This window comes from Gymnodraco acuticeps, unplaced genomic scaffold, assembly GCF_902827175.1.
Source record: "Gymnodraco acuticeps unplaced genomic scaffold, fGymAcu1.1, whole genome shotgun sequence".
Classification (NCBI taxonomy): domain Eukaryota; kingdom Metazoa; phylum Chordata; class Actinopteri; order Perciformes; family Bathydraconidae; genus Gymnodraco; species Gymnodraco acuticeps.
In genome coordinates this window covers 2,206,248-2,223,764 of record NW_022992250.1, presented here as the reverse complement: position 1 = coordinate 2,223,764, position 17,517 = coordinate 2,206,248, and the positions used below count along the sequence as shown (strand labels likewise).

General features: G+C 38.9%; 1 protein-coding gene across 5 annotated transcripts; it reads left to right on the top strand.

The window, feature by feature from the left end:
* The first annotated feature begins 344 nt into the window (after window positions 1–344).
* Window positions 345–17,277, top strand: LOC117540163 (core histone macro-H2A.1). Of its 5 annotated transcripts, none has more exons than XM_034206694.1 (9): window positions 345–363; window positions 3,258–3,458; window positions 3,879–3,985; window positions 4,126–4,320; window positions 4,851–4,958; window positions 7,731–7,830; window positions 11,427–11,516; window positions 14,794–14,968; window positions 15,730–17,277. In XM_034206694.1, the coding sequence occupies exons 2-9, from the start codon at window positions 3,287–3,289 to the stop codon at window positions 15,893–15,895; spliced, it is 1,113 nt and encodes a 370-aa protein (XP_034062585.1). In that variant the 5' UTR covers window positions 345–363; window positions 3,258–3,286; the 3' UTR covers window positions 15,896–17,277. The 5 variants fall into 5 exon arrangements, with proteins under 5 accessions (XP_034062585.1, XP_034062586.1, XP_034062588.1 ...); XM_034206695.1 differs by lacking the exon at window positions 345–363 and adding an exon at window positions 1,331–1,623 and having other exon boundaries at window positions 4,854–4,958; XM_034206697.1 differs by lacking the exons at window positions 345–363; window positions 7,731–7,830 and adding exons at window positions 1,334–1,623; window positions 9,300–9,390 and having other exon boundaries at window positions 4,854–4,958.
* Window positions 17,278–17,517: the final 240 nt, after the last annotated feature.

Genomic DNA, 17,517 nt, shown 5'->3' with positions numbered 1-17,517 from the left:
GCACTCTAATCAATATTAATCAAACTATTGTTCGTTTATACATTTTAAGAATGGTGTTTATCTTTTTTGAGAATTAGTTCTTATTTTATTTTATTTATTGGGGTCTCCAACAGATGATACAAATGTTTGTGTCAGTAAATGTGTACTAACAGAGGCGGGGGGGTGTGTGGAAATAACCGAGACAGAGCTGCTGTCAGACGATCAGCTGTGCAGCGTCATCACAAACGGACGTCGCTTCACGTGACGCTCCGGAGGAAAGGACGTCCCATTGCTCTTAAAACTCATTTCCCTGCTTCTCGTGGTTTCCTTGCATCTCTCCATGCTTCCCTGGTGGGAGGGACTAGACGCAGGGAAACGACGCAAGTGAGGGACGCAAGTATTTAATTTAACCGAAGTGAGAAGGACCCTGTGTCTTGATTTAGATTTATCATGACCGATTTTGTTATTCATGTGTTGAATTTCAGGACTGAAGTTTACTCAGGATTTGTGTTCAACTGTGTTCTTTGATTGTATATCCTTATCATTTATAAGAAGAGACTTGCCTTCAAAATAAAAGGCTGACTTATTTGACATTGCATTGAGTTTAACCTGACATAAGGAAATACATTACAATTTGTATTTGCATTATTGATTGGTTAAATGTGTGGGACATACGAGACGTAAAATAATATGTTGAATATGTTATACTTTAATTATTAGACACACATTTCAACAGGTATTTTAGATGTGTGGGAAAACCATGGGGAAAACCCAGGAGTAAACAAATAATACAATTAATGCTTAGCTGCTTTAGTTTCAAGTCCTGGTATTTTGCATGTTGGATTACTGTCAGTATAGTTATGGCTAACAGGGAATCTTGAAAAGTAAGTGACACTTTTGCCCTTTTTCAGCATCTTGTGTTTTTTGGCAAACACAGGACTCATTAGAAAATGTCTAGTGACATAAATACCAATAGGGGCTACAGATAAAATCTACTTTTCTGATTACTAAATTGATAACACTCTAATGACCCCTTAAATGAAGAAACCATCCTACCTGAGTGTCAACTGATCACTATTTGGTGATTTACTTAACAAGCAAGACCATAAAGCAAATTCATGTCAGCAAGTTTAACACACAGCGTTGTGTTAGCTTTTTGTCAGCAGGACTGAATAAAACAGGAATACAAAAATAAAAAATGAAAATAAGATTAAAATACAATTCAGTCATAATGACCAGTAAAACACATTGTTGTAACATCTAAGTTTGTGTGTTAATCAAACATGGGGATAGGCTATGTGTGGGTTGGTTGGGGGAATATTTGCACAAGTTGCCAAGATTTAGCGACACCCCTGGTCAAAACAGTTTGACGTAACCTACTGTAACATACGCTGAATAATGTAAATTCCCGAACCCTTAATGTTTGAGATAGCATCGATCTGCTCTGGAACCAAAACAGTCAGCATTTCCAGCTTGAACCACGTGTTTTCTTGGACAAAGTGAAGGTGCAAAGGGTTAAAGATCATCCCCAGTATTTGCATCCCTCGGCGGGCAGCAGGCTCGCTCGCTGTGGATTGTGGGAGTCGACTCTGCCCAGACTTGTTCCTGGAGAACCGGAGACATTTTCCCACCGCGGTGTTTTTTGTGAGTATTTCTACCGGGCTTGCCTGCTGTCTTTTCGGATCGAGTATGGTTATCAACAGAGCCGGTCTCGGTTCTCCGTGCTGTAAACGGCTTACGTTGACATTTCGTGTTTTTACTGGCATACATGGAGGCCGAATCTGCTGGAGCTGACAGGCGGGGAGGGAGGGGAGGAGGAGCGGGCAGCTGCTGCCACTCCGCCGGGGTTATTTCCACTCGAAAGCTCGCTGACCTGGAGCATGAAAATGTCTTCAGGTCGTCTGACAGCAATATTGTATGCATAATTGTACGCAGTTGTTTATAATATGCATTCAATGTACATGTGCGAGCTATCCTGACGCTGTTGACATACGGAAATCGTTGACAGTGGGCAGTCGAGAGAAATACCCAACGCACCTGTCCGGAGTGGTAAAATGCCGCAGATGTTTTATTTGCTGGCCATTAACCTCATTGGCGGTCAATTCCCCCTGTTTGTGTTTGATATTATATCATGTATCAATGCATTCATTGCAAGCAGGTTTAAGGAACAGCCTGGCCTTTGGTGGATCTTATTAAGTATCCAAATCAGACAGCTAATTGGTTGCATAGCTATAGTAAAACATGATTTCCACCACAGACATTTGTACATCTCCTGGAAATAACCAGGGGATTAACTTGAAATATGTGTAGAGTTGGAGTAAAACCCAAACAATCATGACCACTTGCAATTCACATATAATATTGCCCATTCCGAAAATGTCAGGGTACTAATGTTATTAATAAAATGTCAGTTGGCAGATTTACCACCAGTGATCACACAGCATAGCTATGTCCTTTTACAGCTTCTGTGACTTTTAAGTTGATCTGTGTGTGTAAAAACGCTCTAAAAGGCCTAATGTGGATCTCTGGTATTTGGTATTTAAACATTTAAAATGTTTCGGTCAAATTAAATGCATTTTAAAACTTGATTTTTAGAGAAAGATAGCACAAAACGAACTGCTTGAGATATTGCTGGAGTGATACACTTGTGAGGAAGAGTATTTAACTTGTGATCCGTAATAACAATAATATTTGTAATCATTTCACATTACACTGAGTTTATTTTTGGGATGTAAAATCTATGATATCAGCAGTTGTTTTTTTAATATATTTAACACGCTTTCAATGTATCAACAGTCTAAAAACTTGTTTTAAACCTTTTGGTAACATATTCAGGAAATGAATTTGTACAATTGTTTAGATAACCATCAATTTCATACTGAGAAGAGAAGACGTTTTTTTTCATTCAGTAAAGGAAGACATCAGGAGAGTACAATTTTACTATGTTTTCAGTGTCAGAATTGATCTTTTCAAGTTATTTATCGGGGCGCAATTTCCTCTTTATTTATTTTTGATTCATCTCTGTGGAAGAATTGTCTTAATTTAACATTGGGATTTCATGTGGGAGAATTAGGCAGCATAGGAAATACTTCCTCAGTTTGGGATTTCTACCAGTACGACAAGTGTATGTTGCCAAGATGTATTTAACAAACTAGTCACACCTGGTATATTCAGCACTGTATTACTTCCTTTGTATTATTTGACTCACCATTTATAACAATAAGAAAATCAGTTTTATTCAGATGTCTAAATGGATCTTGGTTGTTGTGTCCCTGCAGAGGTCCACACTGGTAGCAGTCTCAGCACCATGTCGAGCCGAGGAGCAAAAAAGAAGTCGACCAAGACGTCCCGGTCCACTAAGGCCGGGGTCATCTTCCCTGTAGGACGCATGCTGCGATACATCAAAAGGGGTCTGCCCAAATATCGCATTGGGGTGGGGGCGCCCGTCTACATGGCTGCTGTCCTCGAGTATCTCACTGGTGAGACAATGATGAGCCATACAAGATGCATCTTTCTTTGAACTTAACTACTTTTTCCATATGCTTTAAGGCAGTAAACTAAAACAAACTATGGCAACTTTTTTAAGCAAAGCTCTATGACAGTGGACGTTGATGGATCTAAAAGCATGGGTTTTTTGTAGTATCTGGATGCATTCAAAAACAATACACATATGTTTTAAGGGCACTTTTTGTTATTACACATGTTGAGACTATATATTTGAATATATTTATTTTCAGTGATATTTAGTCGGATCAATTTACTCTTTAGTTATTTCATGGAAATAAAGGAAGACGAGAAACTCTTTTACCGTTAGTTCTGTTTATGTGCATTCAGATGATTTGCATTTTTTTAAAAACCACATTTGTTGATGATATTTTTGTTTGTTTTTACCCATGAAGCTGAGATCTTGGAGTTGGCGGGTAATGCTGCCAGAGACAACAAGAAGGGTCGTGTCACACCACGACACATCCTGCTGGCCATCGCCAATGATGAAGAGTTAAACCAGGTCAGCTGCTGCACAAAAGAAAACAACAACATTTTTGAAGAGATGTTTCATTATATATAAACTTGATATTATGTCAAGTTAATATTTTTTTAAGTTTTGAAGCTATGACTTCAGTTTGTAACGTTGTCTTCCTGTCTCAGTTGCTGAAAGGCGTGACCATTGCATCAGGTGGAGTTTTGCCCAACATCCATCCAGAGCTGCTGTCTAAGAAGAGAGGACCAAGGGGAAAACTGATAGAGATTCCTGTCTCACCCGCACCTGAGAAAAAACCCAAGCCGGTCAAGAAATCAGCCAGCAAGAAGATGAGTGGGAGAAAGGGAGGAGCGAAGGCTAAGGTACCTCTCCATGTGAGCATGTGGATTCAGTGGGTTGTCGTCAATGTTTTGCCGTAGTTGATGAAAGGTTCCCTATATCCTGGCAGCAGTGCATGATGCAGATAAGCTGTAAAATAAAGTCATGTTCCCCTGCCTCCCCCAATGCTCCCCATTGCATCTGTAAAAGTAGGCTGCTCTGATAAAATATGAATCAATATTCAGTTTCTATTTCTCTTCTCAACTGTTTTCAGAAACATATTTAAGTGTAATTTGCTGTTAAATGAGGATTAGCTCTGCTTCTATACAGTCAATTGTATTTTAAATATTCTATATGTTTTGAAGCAGTGATGGGAAAAAAAGTCCAAACAATAATAAAAGTTTGACATATTTTAATGGAAGGAACAAGTTTTAAAGGCACAGAAGATATTATTTTAAACCTGCTTCAGAAGCAAAAGTATAGCGGACCCCTTAGCTCCCAAGAGAAGCGACTAAGGAAAAAACAAACAATGTTAAGTGCCACATCCTGTCAACATGTATTGTGTCTTCCACAGAAGCAGGGGGAGGTGAGCAAGGCAGCGTCAGCAGACAGCACCACAGAGGGCTCTCCCACTGACAGCTTCACCGTGCTCTCCACCAAGAGCCTCTTTCTGGGTCAAAAGGTCAGTTTGAGTTCTGTAGAAATGCACAGGAAGTTCTAAGATACATACATAATAAACTACAGTGTCTCACATACATTATTACGTTTGGGATAAACAGAAGTCTTACTAATGTCAGGTTGAAAAAAGATAAGAAATAAGACTTAAAAAACTAAGACAAAACATTTATAACTTACAAATACCTTAGGGAAGACATACATAGGTAAATGCTGTGTCATATTATAGATATTAGGTCAGTGCCATATGTATTAAAAATGTTAACCACTTTATCTCAGATCTGTAAGCTCTCCTCGCTGTTGTCCTGCCGAGCATGAACACTTCTTTAACCTTTTTTATTTGAACTGAAACATGGAAGTACATTTTTCTGTTACATCTACTGCAGTTTTTTTTTGTGTTCAAGATCAGAAGCTTATGAAAGTAGATTTAAGTTTGAAAACAAGGAAGAGGGGGAAGGGACATGTGTAAGACAATGAATGACTCAAGAATGATGCAAGAAGTGTTGCTGATTCTATAATTGCAAAGAGTGATAATACATTTGAGTAAATTCTTATTTTGATTTTGGCTTTTGAACACACAATCTTTAAAAATATATAATATTAAAACGATATAAATACAGTGTTATACGTGTTAGGGCTGCACGATATATCGTGTCATGACGATAATCGCGATATGCTCATCGCGTGGACGTGCGATTTTTAATTTATTTTAAAAATGTTAGGACTTGCGATATTAAGTAGGCAAATTAACTCAAACACGTCATGTTACAATTATTTTGCTGCTTGCTACAAAAGGAAAACTTGCGCGGCTCTCATGTCAGGGGTACTTGAGTGAGTGACAGCAAACCACCAATCACAATAAAATCTCCAAAGCAAACGGACCCCGTGATTAAAGGTAAAAACACTGAATAAAGTAGCTTCATGTGTTTCTCCAGGGCAGTTCGGCGCTGCTAATCGAGCTAGCTCAGCTTGTTGCTCTGATAACTTAAGATCCAGACGTCCGGGACTAAAATCCTTCATCCGGTTAAATATAGTTAGAAAAATACCAATTGTATAGCATTAAAGTTCAAGAAAGGATGGTTTGCGGGAAAAAAACGGTCTTTTCTTCAATTCCTGTATGTTTTCATATCGCAATATATATCGCAGGGGAACAAAATCGCAATGTCAGTTTTTTCCAATATCGTGCAGCCCTAATACGTGTGTTTAGCACTCTGAAAATAGTTAAGAGAAGCATATTTTCAACAGCGTCCTCTGTTATGTTTTGCCTCTCTAAAGTTTGTGGGAGGCGTAGTAAAACACAAGATCAAACCAAACAGAAAGGATTAGGGGATGGTCTCTGAATGGATCCAATGTATAATCATTTTACACTGTTCTACAAATGTAGAAAATATACTTCCAGATTTCAATGTTTTAGCTCAGTTTGACTTTGAACTGCTGCTAATGGCACTGCATGGTTTGGTCCACTCTGCATATGCAAATACTAATACAATAAAACTGACGTTTTAGCTTCAGCTTAATATTTCTTTGACCTTTTTTAAAGGCCATAATATATATAATGCATTTAATCGCCAACTTATTAAGATAGTGGAACCATAAATAGAAAATCTTGTCTGTTTTCTGCTTTATTGACTTAAACAATGTTGCTATGCTTTTCCTGCTCAAGTCTTGGTCACACACAAATGACTTATTTTGGGATGATTTGGGCCTTTTCCTTTCAAAGATTGGAGTTTAAACCTTGGATGTGCAGTTTGTCTAACAGTTGACTGATGAATCTTGACTCTGAAATCGTAACATTCTGAAGGATACCTTGATATTTTGACTTTTATTTTAGAAAATTCCCTCAGCCTTTAGTAAAGTTCCTGGCAAACAGAGAATGAAACATATGAATATGCTGGGATTACCTTTGCAAACACAACTACATTAGAAGCCAGGAATATAGAGTTAAATTCTACAAGTACAACAGGACTTAATGGACATTGCAACTAAGATATATAAGGTGGTGATTATGACATAAAAACAACAACAACACAGCTACAAAGGCGGGTCAAATCAGAGAGCTTTTTGTCAAACTATTGAGGTTTGAACTGAATTTTTCAGGTTCAGGGTATTGTTTAGGGTGCTTCACTGTCATGGCTTACTGGGACACTTTATTATAACCAAGGTCTTATTTGTATTGCATGTGCTTTTCTTACAATCACAAAGAGACCAGTTTAAAAGTCGTTTTCAACCTTCTAGTTATTGTTTCCATCATGTCCCTGTTGGTTAATGTCAGCCTTTGACTGATGTCCCTTTTGGTTGAGGTCTGTGTGGTCCTCATTATCCTAATTACTTTCCATTGACATTATAAACAATTAAGCATTTCTTAATCCATGCATCTGCAGGCCTGCAATCCTATTGTGACCTATTTGAGTTGTTACAGTTTGCTTTGAAAGTGCTTAACCAGAGCTTTAATATATTGCTGACTAATGCTGATCTAGCAGTAGAACTTAGCACTATAACCTTTGTAGCTGTGTGTTTGTATTTGAGATGTTTTTTTAAAATACTGCTATACGTTGGGGGTTGGTCGTCAATCCACATTACATTGTACATGTCACTGCACACAAAAGCTAAGAATTAGTGGTAGTGCAGATATGTTGAATGTCTAGTTCTTATAATAAATCCTCAAAACGTCAAGGTATTCCTTTAGGGAGTGGTATGAGTCTGGTTTTAATTGCTTTGCTTCCTTCCCTTTTCCTTCTTGCTCTTCCTCCGTTGGCATGCCTCCCCCCGCTTTACGCAGCTCAACCTCATTCACAGCGAGGTCAGTAACTTGGCTGGCTTTGACGTGGAGGGGGTCATCAACCCCATCAATGCTGAACTTGAACTTAAAGATGATCTAGGTGAGCTCCCCTATCTCCCCCCCCATCATCATCTCTGGTCCAAGAGGGGTTTTAGGTCAAAGATCCTTGAATGGTTAATAGCATTACAATTTATATGTTAACTTCTCAATTAAATTGGTCAGTGAATTAAAACCTCTAAAAACGTTCCTCCACTCTAGATCTGTTCATTCACACTGTGGGCAGCTTTAGTTATGATCATTTAGGACAAATGTTGGAAAGTGGAAGAGATCTCAAGGTTCAAGGCTTTTATTAGTCATACGTACATAGCTACAGTTCAGGTGAAACAACATCTTTATCATATCTACTGTGTCTACAATGTATGGCTTAACTAAAACTCCTTATTTTGAGTTGGAATCATTTATCAGAAAATATAAAACACCTGAAAAGTAAAATTGAAGGACGTTTTCTATACATCTATGAAAATCAGCGCCCCTTAGGAATTAGTAAAAGAAATACAGTTAATCTTGATGGAAGATGCAGCAATTTCGTGTTCTATAAATAGACTGCAAATATGCTATATGAGAAGCCTTTGTCTCCTTACCAGGAAAACCTCAGCTACAGCAGATTTGTACGAGTGCTTGTTGAGGCCTTTTGACTCTCAGTAAAAAGAGACATATCTATGGCGCTCGCGGTGTGAATGCCTGGTGAAGATCTTCACTTTGATCTTCTCTGAACTCAAGAAACTCAGCCTGCTCTTTGACTGAAAACTGAATTTCTCTTACAGATCCATAGAAAATAATTTCTGTGGATACATTCAAGGATTTTTCAATCTAAACTCCTCAGAGCAGTGTCCTGCTTGCTCTTCCCCTCATGTAGATGTGTTGAGGTTCATTCCAGGTTGTCCTCCTTTTAGATGGATGTCAGATCGTTTGAGATGCTAAAGAATCTCTGTGATTCCAGGGACATCATTCTAATGAATTAAAGCACCAACTTACAGAAGAAAAACACGAACTTCTGTTTGTTGTGCTCTGCAGCCTGACAGTAAGGTCTGTGGCCTGGAGGGAGATCATTCAGTTCTCAGCTCATTTATGAGCCAAGAAATCAGGACGATACAATAAGTATTTTTCTCAATTCCCCCAGTTGAAAACTACCTAAATAAAATGTTATTGTTCTAAAATAATACAATCTTGTGTATTGATGACTGTAAGCTACAATTTGGGGTCATTTATTTAATTTTTTACTAATGTGCAGTCCTGCCTCCTAATCATCAATTGCTTCCTTGATTCCTCTGATATCCTGGGCCAAAAAGGAGCGTGTTCACTTCCTTGTATCTTTTCTTCCTCTCATTCTTTTTCATCTCTTTTAGTTTAAATGTTTTCGTCCCATCTTGTTGCCCCTGATCTCTCACACACACACACACACACACACACACACACACACACACACACACACACACACACACACACACACACACTGTGTTTTTACCTCCATGTTGTTTGCCTGTCGTTTGTTGTCGTTGTCGTCTGTAGTTGCAAGTTGTCCGGGCCGACATTTCCATCGTGGAAAGCGACGCTGTCATTCACCCGACCAGCTCCTCCCTCTATACAGGTGGTGAAGTAGGTAAAGGAACCACCGGTGAACGCTAGCGCCCGTCTGCTCTCTCTCTCTCTGCACGTTCCAGATAGTCCACAATGCAGTCTGGGGATAAACATCACAGCAGCAGCACATTTTAATTCTGCTCTTTAGTTAAAGTGTCCGAAAACCTTTTAATACACAACCCAACTGCATGCTGTTCCTACTCTAAATGCTTCTATTGTATTCCTGTAATTTGGGGAAACATTGACTTAGACGTGGATAATTATGCTCTAGTATGAGTGAACATGTAATTAAACAAGGACTATTTCATATTTTCTAAGAAGTGCTTGTGGGGAAACTCCATGATGTGAAGTCAGCTGCCTAACAGAGTTGCAGTCACACGCTAGGTTTTTTAATAAACCTAACCCAGAAGACAAACTCAATGTGGACACGAAAAATGTAAATTTGGTAGCTTCCTGCATCCTCAAACATTGTTGGTTTGCAGCTGACTGTTTTGTCAGATGTCAGAAATGCCTGCATTTGAATGCACCAGACATGAAGAGTTTTCAAAACTGTCTGCATTTGGTCAAAGCAGCACTAACAAAGTTGCTGGAAAACCTTGAACCCCTCACATCCACCGTTTAGGCCAAAAACAAAAATAATTGTTTGGATTTTAGCACCAATGCAGCCCTTTGCAGTTTTTTTCTAATTTAGTGATCCTGCTTCAACAGACACACCTCTGCTTTGGCTACTACTCCATCCACATCTTTTAAAAATAAAAGCATCTTTCAGTTAATTTTTTTCAAGTGTATTTGCACATTGTATAATCCAAAGCAAGCCAACAACATGTGCAGGGATATAGTATTTATCAGTGGTGCCCATGTGTCACCTCTGTGTTTAACCCACAGATGATTCACCACAGTTTATCCCACTGATGAAAATAAATACAGAACTTCAACATGTTGCCCTTAGTGGTCTAATAAGTGCATTGGTTACACAGAAACATGATTGCATAATGCATACACCTGCCAGTGCAACTTAAAGCCTTGCTGCTGCTGCTTGTTGCTGCTTTGTTCCACTAGACTGACATGTGGCTGATCTGGAACTCGCTTCCTTTCCTCTTCCCCTCGACTGCTGTCAGTTCAGCTGGTTTGTAAGAAAATCCACCAAAAGTTTGATTGAGAAGTTTATTTCCTGAAGATTTTAATTAAAACTCACTAGTGTTGTTTAATGTCCATTGGCATTAAATTAATGAGTACATTTTTAATTAATGACTCAAAGGATGATCAGAAAAAGGCGTTATTTGGCTGTTTAATTGTCCAAAGATCTTTTTCCCCCAAAAGAGCTGATATTAACCTTATTGTATGTTTCCTCTGCATGATTTAATTTATTGATATTGCAGCCAAAACATTGATTTCCCTCGCTCTGGTAGACTTTGACCACCTATATGCTCTCTAGTTTTGTTTCTGGCTTCTATCTTCAACTCTGAGTAAACATCAAATTAAGTGATGTGGAATCATCTCCTTAAGCCATCACACTCAAACAAAACACAACATTTGCATTATAACGTAAACATTTATTTTACTCTTCGGAGTTGAACTTTCTCTCTGGATTGTTTTCCTTTAAATGTGTTTGAAAACAAGTTATTAGCGCTTTCATACATTAATTTATAACCGTATAGCTGTCATTTTATTCTTCACCCTGTAACTTGGGAGTGAAAGAAAACGCCCTCAGACCGCTGCAAAAAAGCTAGTATGTGAAGACAGAGGGAAGTAATTAGGCACCGCAGCTTTAATACGTAAACTTTGTACGGACTCAGATGAGTCATTTGGAAAATAGCAGCCCTGAATCTTTACACTTGGGTTGTGAACCTTTCCTGAGTCTCATAAACCAGATAACAGAAACTCTGTAGCTCAGATATTCAGGGAGAAACCAGGTGAAATGATTGACAGCATCGTTGTCTCCATGTCTGCCTGCTTGCCGGTCTGCATGACATTATCTCCTCCTTCCTGCTGTGTGCCTGTGTGTCCATCAGCAGTTTGTGACGATGTGATCTCTCCAATCCTTTTATCCACTTACAGGTGTTGCTCTGGAAAAGAAGGGAGGGAAGGAGTTCACTGAGGCGCTATCGGAGCTGAAGAAGAAGAACGGCCCTCTGGAGGTGGCTGGCGGTAAGTGCACAGAGCAGATAATGTCAGGTAGTTCCTATTCATCTTTTTTTGTATTTATTTAAACATAAAGCATTGTTGGTCATTTCTGAGGATTTCCCTAGTAAGGATGTGGACTCATTCATTATTAAATCAACCTGGATAGAACTTCTGCTTTACCTGGGCAGCCTGTAGTCAACAAGCAAATGTTATTGGTGTGCAGTTTTTCCGTCCTACATCCTGACAATTTAATTAATTAATTTTAAATTGGTGATGCAAAACAAACTACAGGTGATTTAACGGTGATAAAAACGTCAAAACAAACGGTTACTCTGCAAATTCATTCACTCAAGCCCTACCCAACTCCCATGACAATGTGTCATGTAAATGTCTCTCACACACTCAGACACACCAGAATAAACAGGGCTGGTTCCTATTGGCCTCTGCATCCACATATACCAAATGATGTCAGGACACTGCAGCAAGGATTAACCCTGGCCAGAAACAACAGAGGGAAATAAAATACAAATAGGAACAAATGTTTCCTCGGATTCAAGAATAATCGGAGTAGATTTAACAAAGGTCATGGTCCTCACACATTCTCTGTTATAACTCATTTTCATGTGCTAGTTATGTCTATTCCAAATGTCTAGAAAAAACACATTTTAAGTAATGACAGGTTGGCGGGGGCATAAAAATCCAATGATGTAATTCTAGTTTTGGTCATAAAAATGATCAAATATATTATTATTGGCACTTAATATCTACTTAAGTCTAAAACTACAGGCAAAGGTCTTTAGAGAGCCATATCTCTTGAGCCGTCAGATTATTTTATCTTTCAGTCCATTTGTCTCCACTCTCTCCATCTGTCTCTATCATTATTCATCACTCACACTCACGTTTTCTAACAAACTCTCTCCCATTCAGCCAAGTTAGCTTAGCATCTAAATCCCGCTCTCTGTGTGGAGCTCTTAAATAGATTACCAGGTGACCGAACGCAGAGCCAGCAGAGCCTATCAGAGAGAAGACAAATGAGACATTGTTGTTTTTGATCATTTGTCATAAATGTATTCACAATACAGGGTTTCCCACACATAGACTATACTTGGGCGGGCCGCCCAGGTATATTAACGGCCACCCAAGTATATTTCGCGACCCATTTTTTTTTTTTTTTTTTTAATAAGTTTTTTTTGTATTTTTTTTTTTGTATTCGTCCGTGACCACGACGCCATCTGCGATCGATTAACTTGTGGACAAGCTCTGATCTCGCCTCGTTAAGTGGCCTGCCTCACACAGGGTGACTGGCTGTCTACAACATGATGTGGCCTGCCAACATGGCCACTGTCATAGAGATCATAAATCAAAGCCCTTGATTGGTCTCTGTGTGTCATTCAAGCTCGGGATAACCTCAGCTCAGGTGAGGTAAAGGACTCTCTGAGTGTTTAGATAGTTAACTTAGTTTAAGTTCTCAGTGGGTCTCAAACGGTGTGGTCACCATTTATGTAAACACATATTTCCATTTGAGAGGGTAGTGATTGATCTAATGGATAGTGAGGTGGGCTGAAGATCGGAAGGCTGTGAGTTCAAATCCCGCCAGGAACACCACCACTAGTGTGCCCTTGAGTGCCATCTTTACGCAAAATGATTATACAAAATGAAAACTTTTTTTTTTTGTTGCGCACCCCCCCCCCCGCCCGCCCGCTGCCACCACCCGCCCAAGTATATTTCAGATCTGTGGGAAACACTGCAATAAGATAAATACAGAAAGACACCTGGTATACTGTAGGTGTATCAATTATGTTGCACAAGGGAAGATTGAGTCAAATTCCCAGCAGAAACGTCATGTTTTTTAGTTTTTCTTCATGCTGAATAAAAGAAGATGGTGGGCTAGATTGGCAGATAAAGGACACCACTCACCAAAGTGAAGTGTCACAGGGTTGTCTGCATAGTTTGATTGACAGGTGATCTCCAGATGTGCAGTTCACCAGCACCACCACACACTGATCTTCCTTCCCAAACCATAAAACAAGTCGAACTGTGCAGCCAGTCATAAAGAAACCATAATCATCATCCACACTCTTTACCTCAGGACCAGATCACATGTGGGTGACTCTCGCTCTGCCGTGTGAAGTCTCTCCATCTGGAAATAACTCAGCTTTGACTCCAGGCCAGTCACACGCTCACCGAGGGCTAATACAATCTGACTGGAGGCTTTCTCGCTTCAGAGTCAGGGGCACTGGCTGAGTCTACAGCTGCTGGTTAGACTTCCTCTTCTTTTCCTCCTCTCTTCCTCTTTCCCCTTTTCTTCTTCTTCCTTTCTTTGCTCCTTTTCAGCTGTCTGGAGAAATGATTTCTCCGGCCCACCTCACTGTAATACCCCGGCCAAACCATTTTAAGCTATTGGAGATTTGCTACATACTTTTTCCACGAAGCAAAGTGTTCTTTTTAGCAACTCAGGCCTCCCGGGTTTTAACTTCTGACAAAATGAGTTAATGAAATGGATTTTGATTGTGGACGATTACGAAGTGACAGGAAAATATCCAGCAGAATGACAGCAGTGAATAAGTTCCCTTACTGTCAGTAATCATTACTAGCACAAAGTTACAGCAAAATATGACGTAGTGTCAGAGAAAATATAGGTACTTATTTCACTGATTATTAGAAGTGGCAGCTCTGGGTGACTACATATTGTTCTTTAATTTAGCATTCAATGTTGTCCAAACCATCATGTAAACATTTCCTGGGAGTTTGGTGGTAATACCTTATTACTTCAGTTATTTGTAAGTTTTTGGCCTCAACCAATTGAATCTCTCTTTTTTCTGTATTCTATATTAAAAAATATTATAGCTTGGTGAGAGTGGCATTTAATGGATGTTGTAGTTTAGGGCTGAAGCAATTTGTTGATAAACCTAAAAATTCAGTTTTGTTTTAAGACATCAAATACAAACATTCACTCGCTCTGGCTTTTTTTTCATTGAGTGAATATATTTGTATATTTCAGTGTGTTGGTCAAACATAAAATGCAATTTAGACTATGGTAATATGTAACGTTGTTTTTACAATTTTCTGACAATGTATAAAGAAAGGTAATTGGTTAACTGATTTTCTTTGAAAAAATACTTTATAATTAAAAAGAATAATTTGTCAGATCCATTTACATTATTGATCCTAAAAGAGAGATCCTTTTCTTACTACAATTGAATGTTCAACCAGAGCAACAGAGAGCTGTTTTAGTCCGGTAATGCTATACTTATATCAACCTCATTTCTAAACAAAGTGTCTACTTCCCTTCGTCCCTCAGCTGTGTTGACCGCTGGCTTTGGCTTGCCCGCTAAGTACGTGATCCACTGTAACAGTCCAGGCTGGGGCTCCGATAAATGTGAGGAGATGCTGGACAAGACTGTGAAGAACTGCTTGGCTCTGGCGGATGAGAAGAAACTAAAGTCTGTGGCTTTCCCCTCCATTGGTAGTGGGAGGTAAGAAAACATTCAATCCCTTATTTAGAGATACGTTTTCTTTATCTTGCACTGGATAATGATTAGTTTTGAAGACCTAATGTTTCTTTGATGCTTTTGAAATTGAGATGCTGTAAGAACAGTAATCTTATCTTAAACTAAAAGAGGAAGTGTCTCTTACATTTAATACAACAACCCGAGGGTGTTTTTACTCTGGCTTTACTTTAGTCAAAAACTAGAGGTGGTTTGCCAAAAAGTGTGGTTACATAACACTTTTTTTAAACCTGGTTCCAGACCAAGAAAATGGCAACATTGCATCGTCAGCAGTAGAATGTGCCTGCTCATGTGTCTCTGCTCGCCCGTGCATTTCTCTCAATTGTCTCTCTGTAAGACTAAATGGGAGGTTAAATAGTTTCCTGGCAACAGATGTAAACACCTTCACTTTGATCTGAAAAGATTTACACAAACATGTCAAGTATTGGAGGAACAGTAAGAGAGTGTGAATCCACAGTTCATAGGGAGTCAGTAGAAGTCAAGTTCCCTTGTCAAACTTCAAGCTTCAAGTTCTTTAGGAGTTTTCAAAACTAAAATCCTTGCAAGCCTGTGCTGCATGAGGTCAAGGAAAAGTTTGTGGAAATATTCAAATTTGACTGAAGCCTAATGCTAGTTGTAGTAGAGTATGATTTCTTTAGTAAATAGTCATCTTGAACGTTTTTTTCATGCTGAATTACTTATTTTTAATTGTTGACGAGTGTTTCACCACGTTTGTTATTTTCTGCCAGGAATGGTTTCCCAAAGCAGACGGCAGCCCAGCTGATCCTGAAGGCCATCTCCACCTACTTTGTGGCCACCATGTCTTCCACCATCAAGACCGTCTACTTTGTGCTGTTCGACAGCGAGAGCATCGGGATCTACGTGCAGGAAATGGCCAAACTGGAGATGAGCTAAAAGAGTTTGGAGCCCCTCACCTCCTTCTTTCCTTTCCCTCCCCTGTTGTTTTCCTCCAAGAAGATAGGAAGGTGTTTACCTGGAGGTTTGTTTTATTATCAAGAAAAGAAGAATCTTTCTAAAGGCCGGGAAACCTGTTTTGCATTATTTGTATTTTTCCTATATTGTTTTTAATTTCTTATTTACTTGTCACCTCTGGCATTTAAATGTAAAAGTGCACTGTTCATTCTGCGGTCTTTTAATACAAACAGTGCGCTACAAAAGAGAGAAGACTCACTTTAAGATTTACTTTTCATGGTACATTCGGTAAAATATGTTTTGTGTGATAGCTCCAGTACTCCTCAAATGCCAGGCTCCCAGAGAAGTCTGATGAATACGGGTTAATGCATGTAATGGCAGTAAACAGTTAAAACCACTATTTTCTTTTCATTTCAAAAACACAAGACAAAGTGATTTTTAGGATCAATTATCTTGTTGATCATCTCTTTTGTTTACAGTACTGTATAATGAAAGGGTATCTCTGCTCTACTTTGGTCTTCAGGAGACCACAGAACTAAGGAATGAGTTTTTGTGTTGTGTGTTGCAAATGTCTGTGTTTGCCTTTCTTTACACGGGCAAAATTATTAATTATGTGTGCTGCAGAGACCTTGAATATCCACAAAAACGTAATCAGTTGAAAGAACAAGTTAATTGACGCCTGTATTATAATACTCATCCTACCAGTGTCATGAGTTTATACTGTAAACTGCATACCTTTCGCTTGTCATTTACAGGAAATATGAGTTATTTTATGACATCAAATGGTAGAACTGAAGGTTTTTGCTGGGCACGAGTGGTTTATATGGTGTGTTCCTATCAATGTTTATATATAGATGGAGTATTTGTGCAATGTTATAGAAAAATATTGGACTGTAACACAGATTTTTATTTTCTATTTTAATTGATAAAGGCACAGGGGGTTTTGAAGAAGAAAAAAAGCTAGTGAGAGTTGCTTTTGTGTGTGTTTGTCTTTGCGTAGTCACATAACTAATGTACTCATCTTTGCTGGAAATAGACGCTCTCAGCTGTTGCTTTTGGTTTGCGCTTCCATTCAGCCGCCACCAGATGGCTCCCTGTAATCAAGAATTGGAATTTTCATCTCAGCCATTTTCTGTGCAGCAGCAGGCCTCTCCACACAGACGCTGTTTGATTTGAATTGGGATTGAGGGACATCTATATATGAGAAACCTGACCGCTCTGCTGCATTTGGACTTTTCAAAAGCCTAACTTTCTTATGAAAAGAAAAAAAAAGTAAAATGCTTTCTAAAGAATTGCTACAATAAATGGTTTCTACAAAAGGTCTGTACACACTCCAGTAATAAAATACCTTTAAATAAACATAATGTTGTACTTTTTGATATTATGAGATATTTTTGTGTTTTGGCGGTCCTTAGGGTTACTGCCAGAACTGTATGAAATTTAGAAAACTGAGTGTGTGAAGGTAAATTGTAAGAGAAAATGTAATTGTGTGTGTGTGTGTGTGTGTGTGTGTGTGTGTGTGTGTGTGTGTGTGTGTGTGTGTGTGTGTGTGTGTGTGTGTGTGTGTGTGTGTGTGTGTGTGTGTGTGTGTGTGTGTGTGTGTG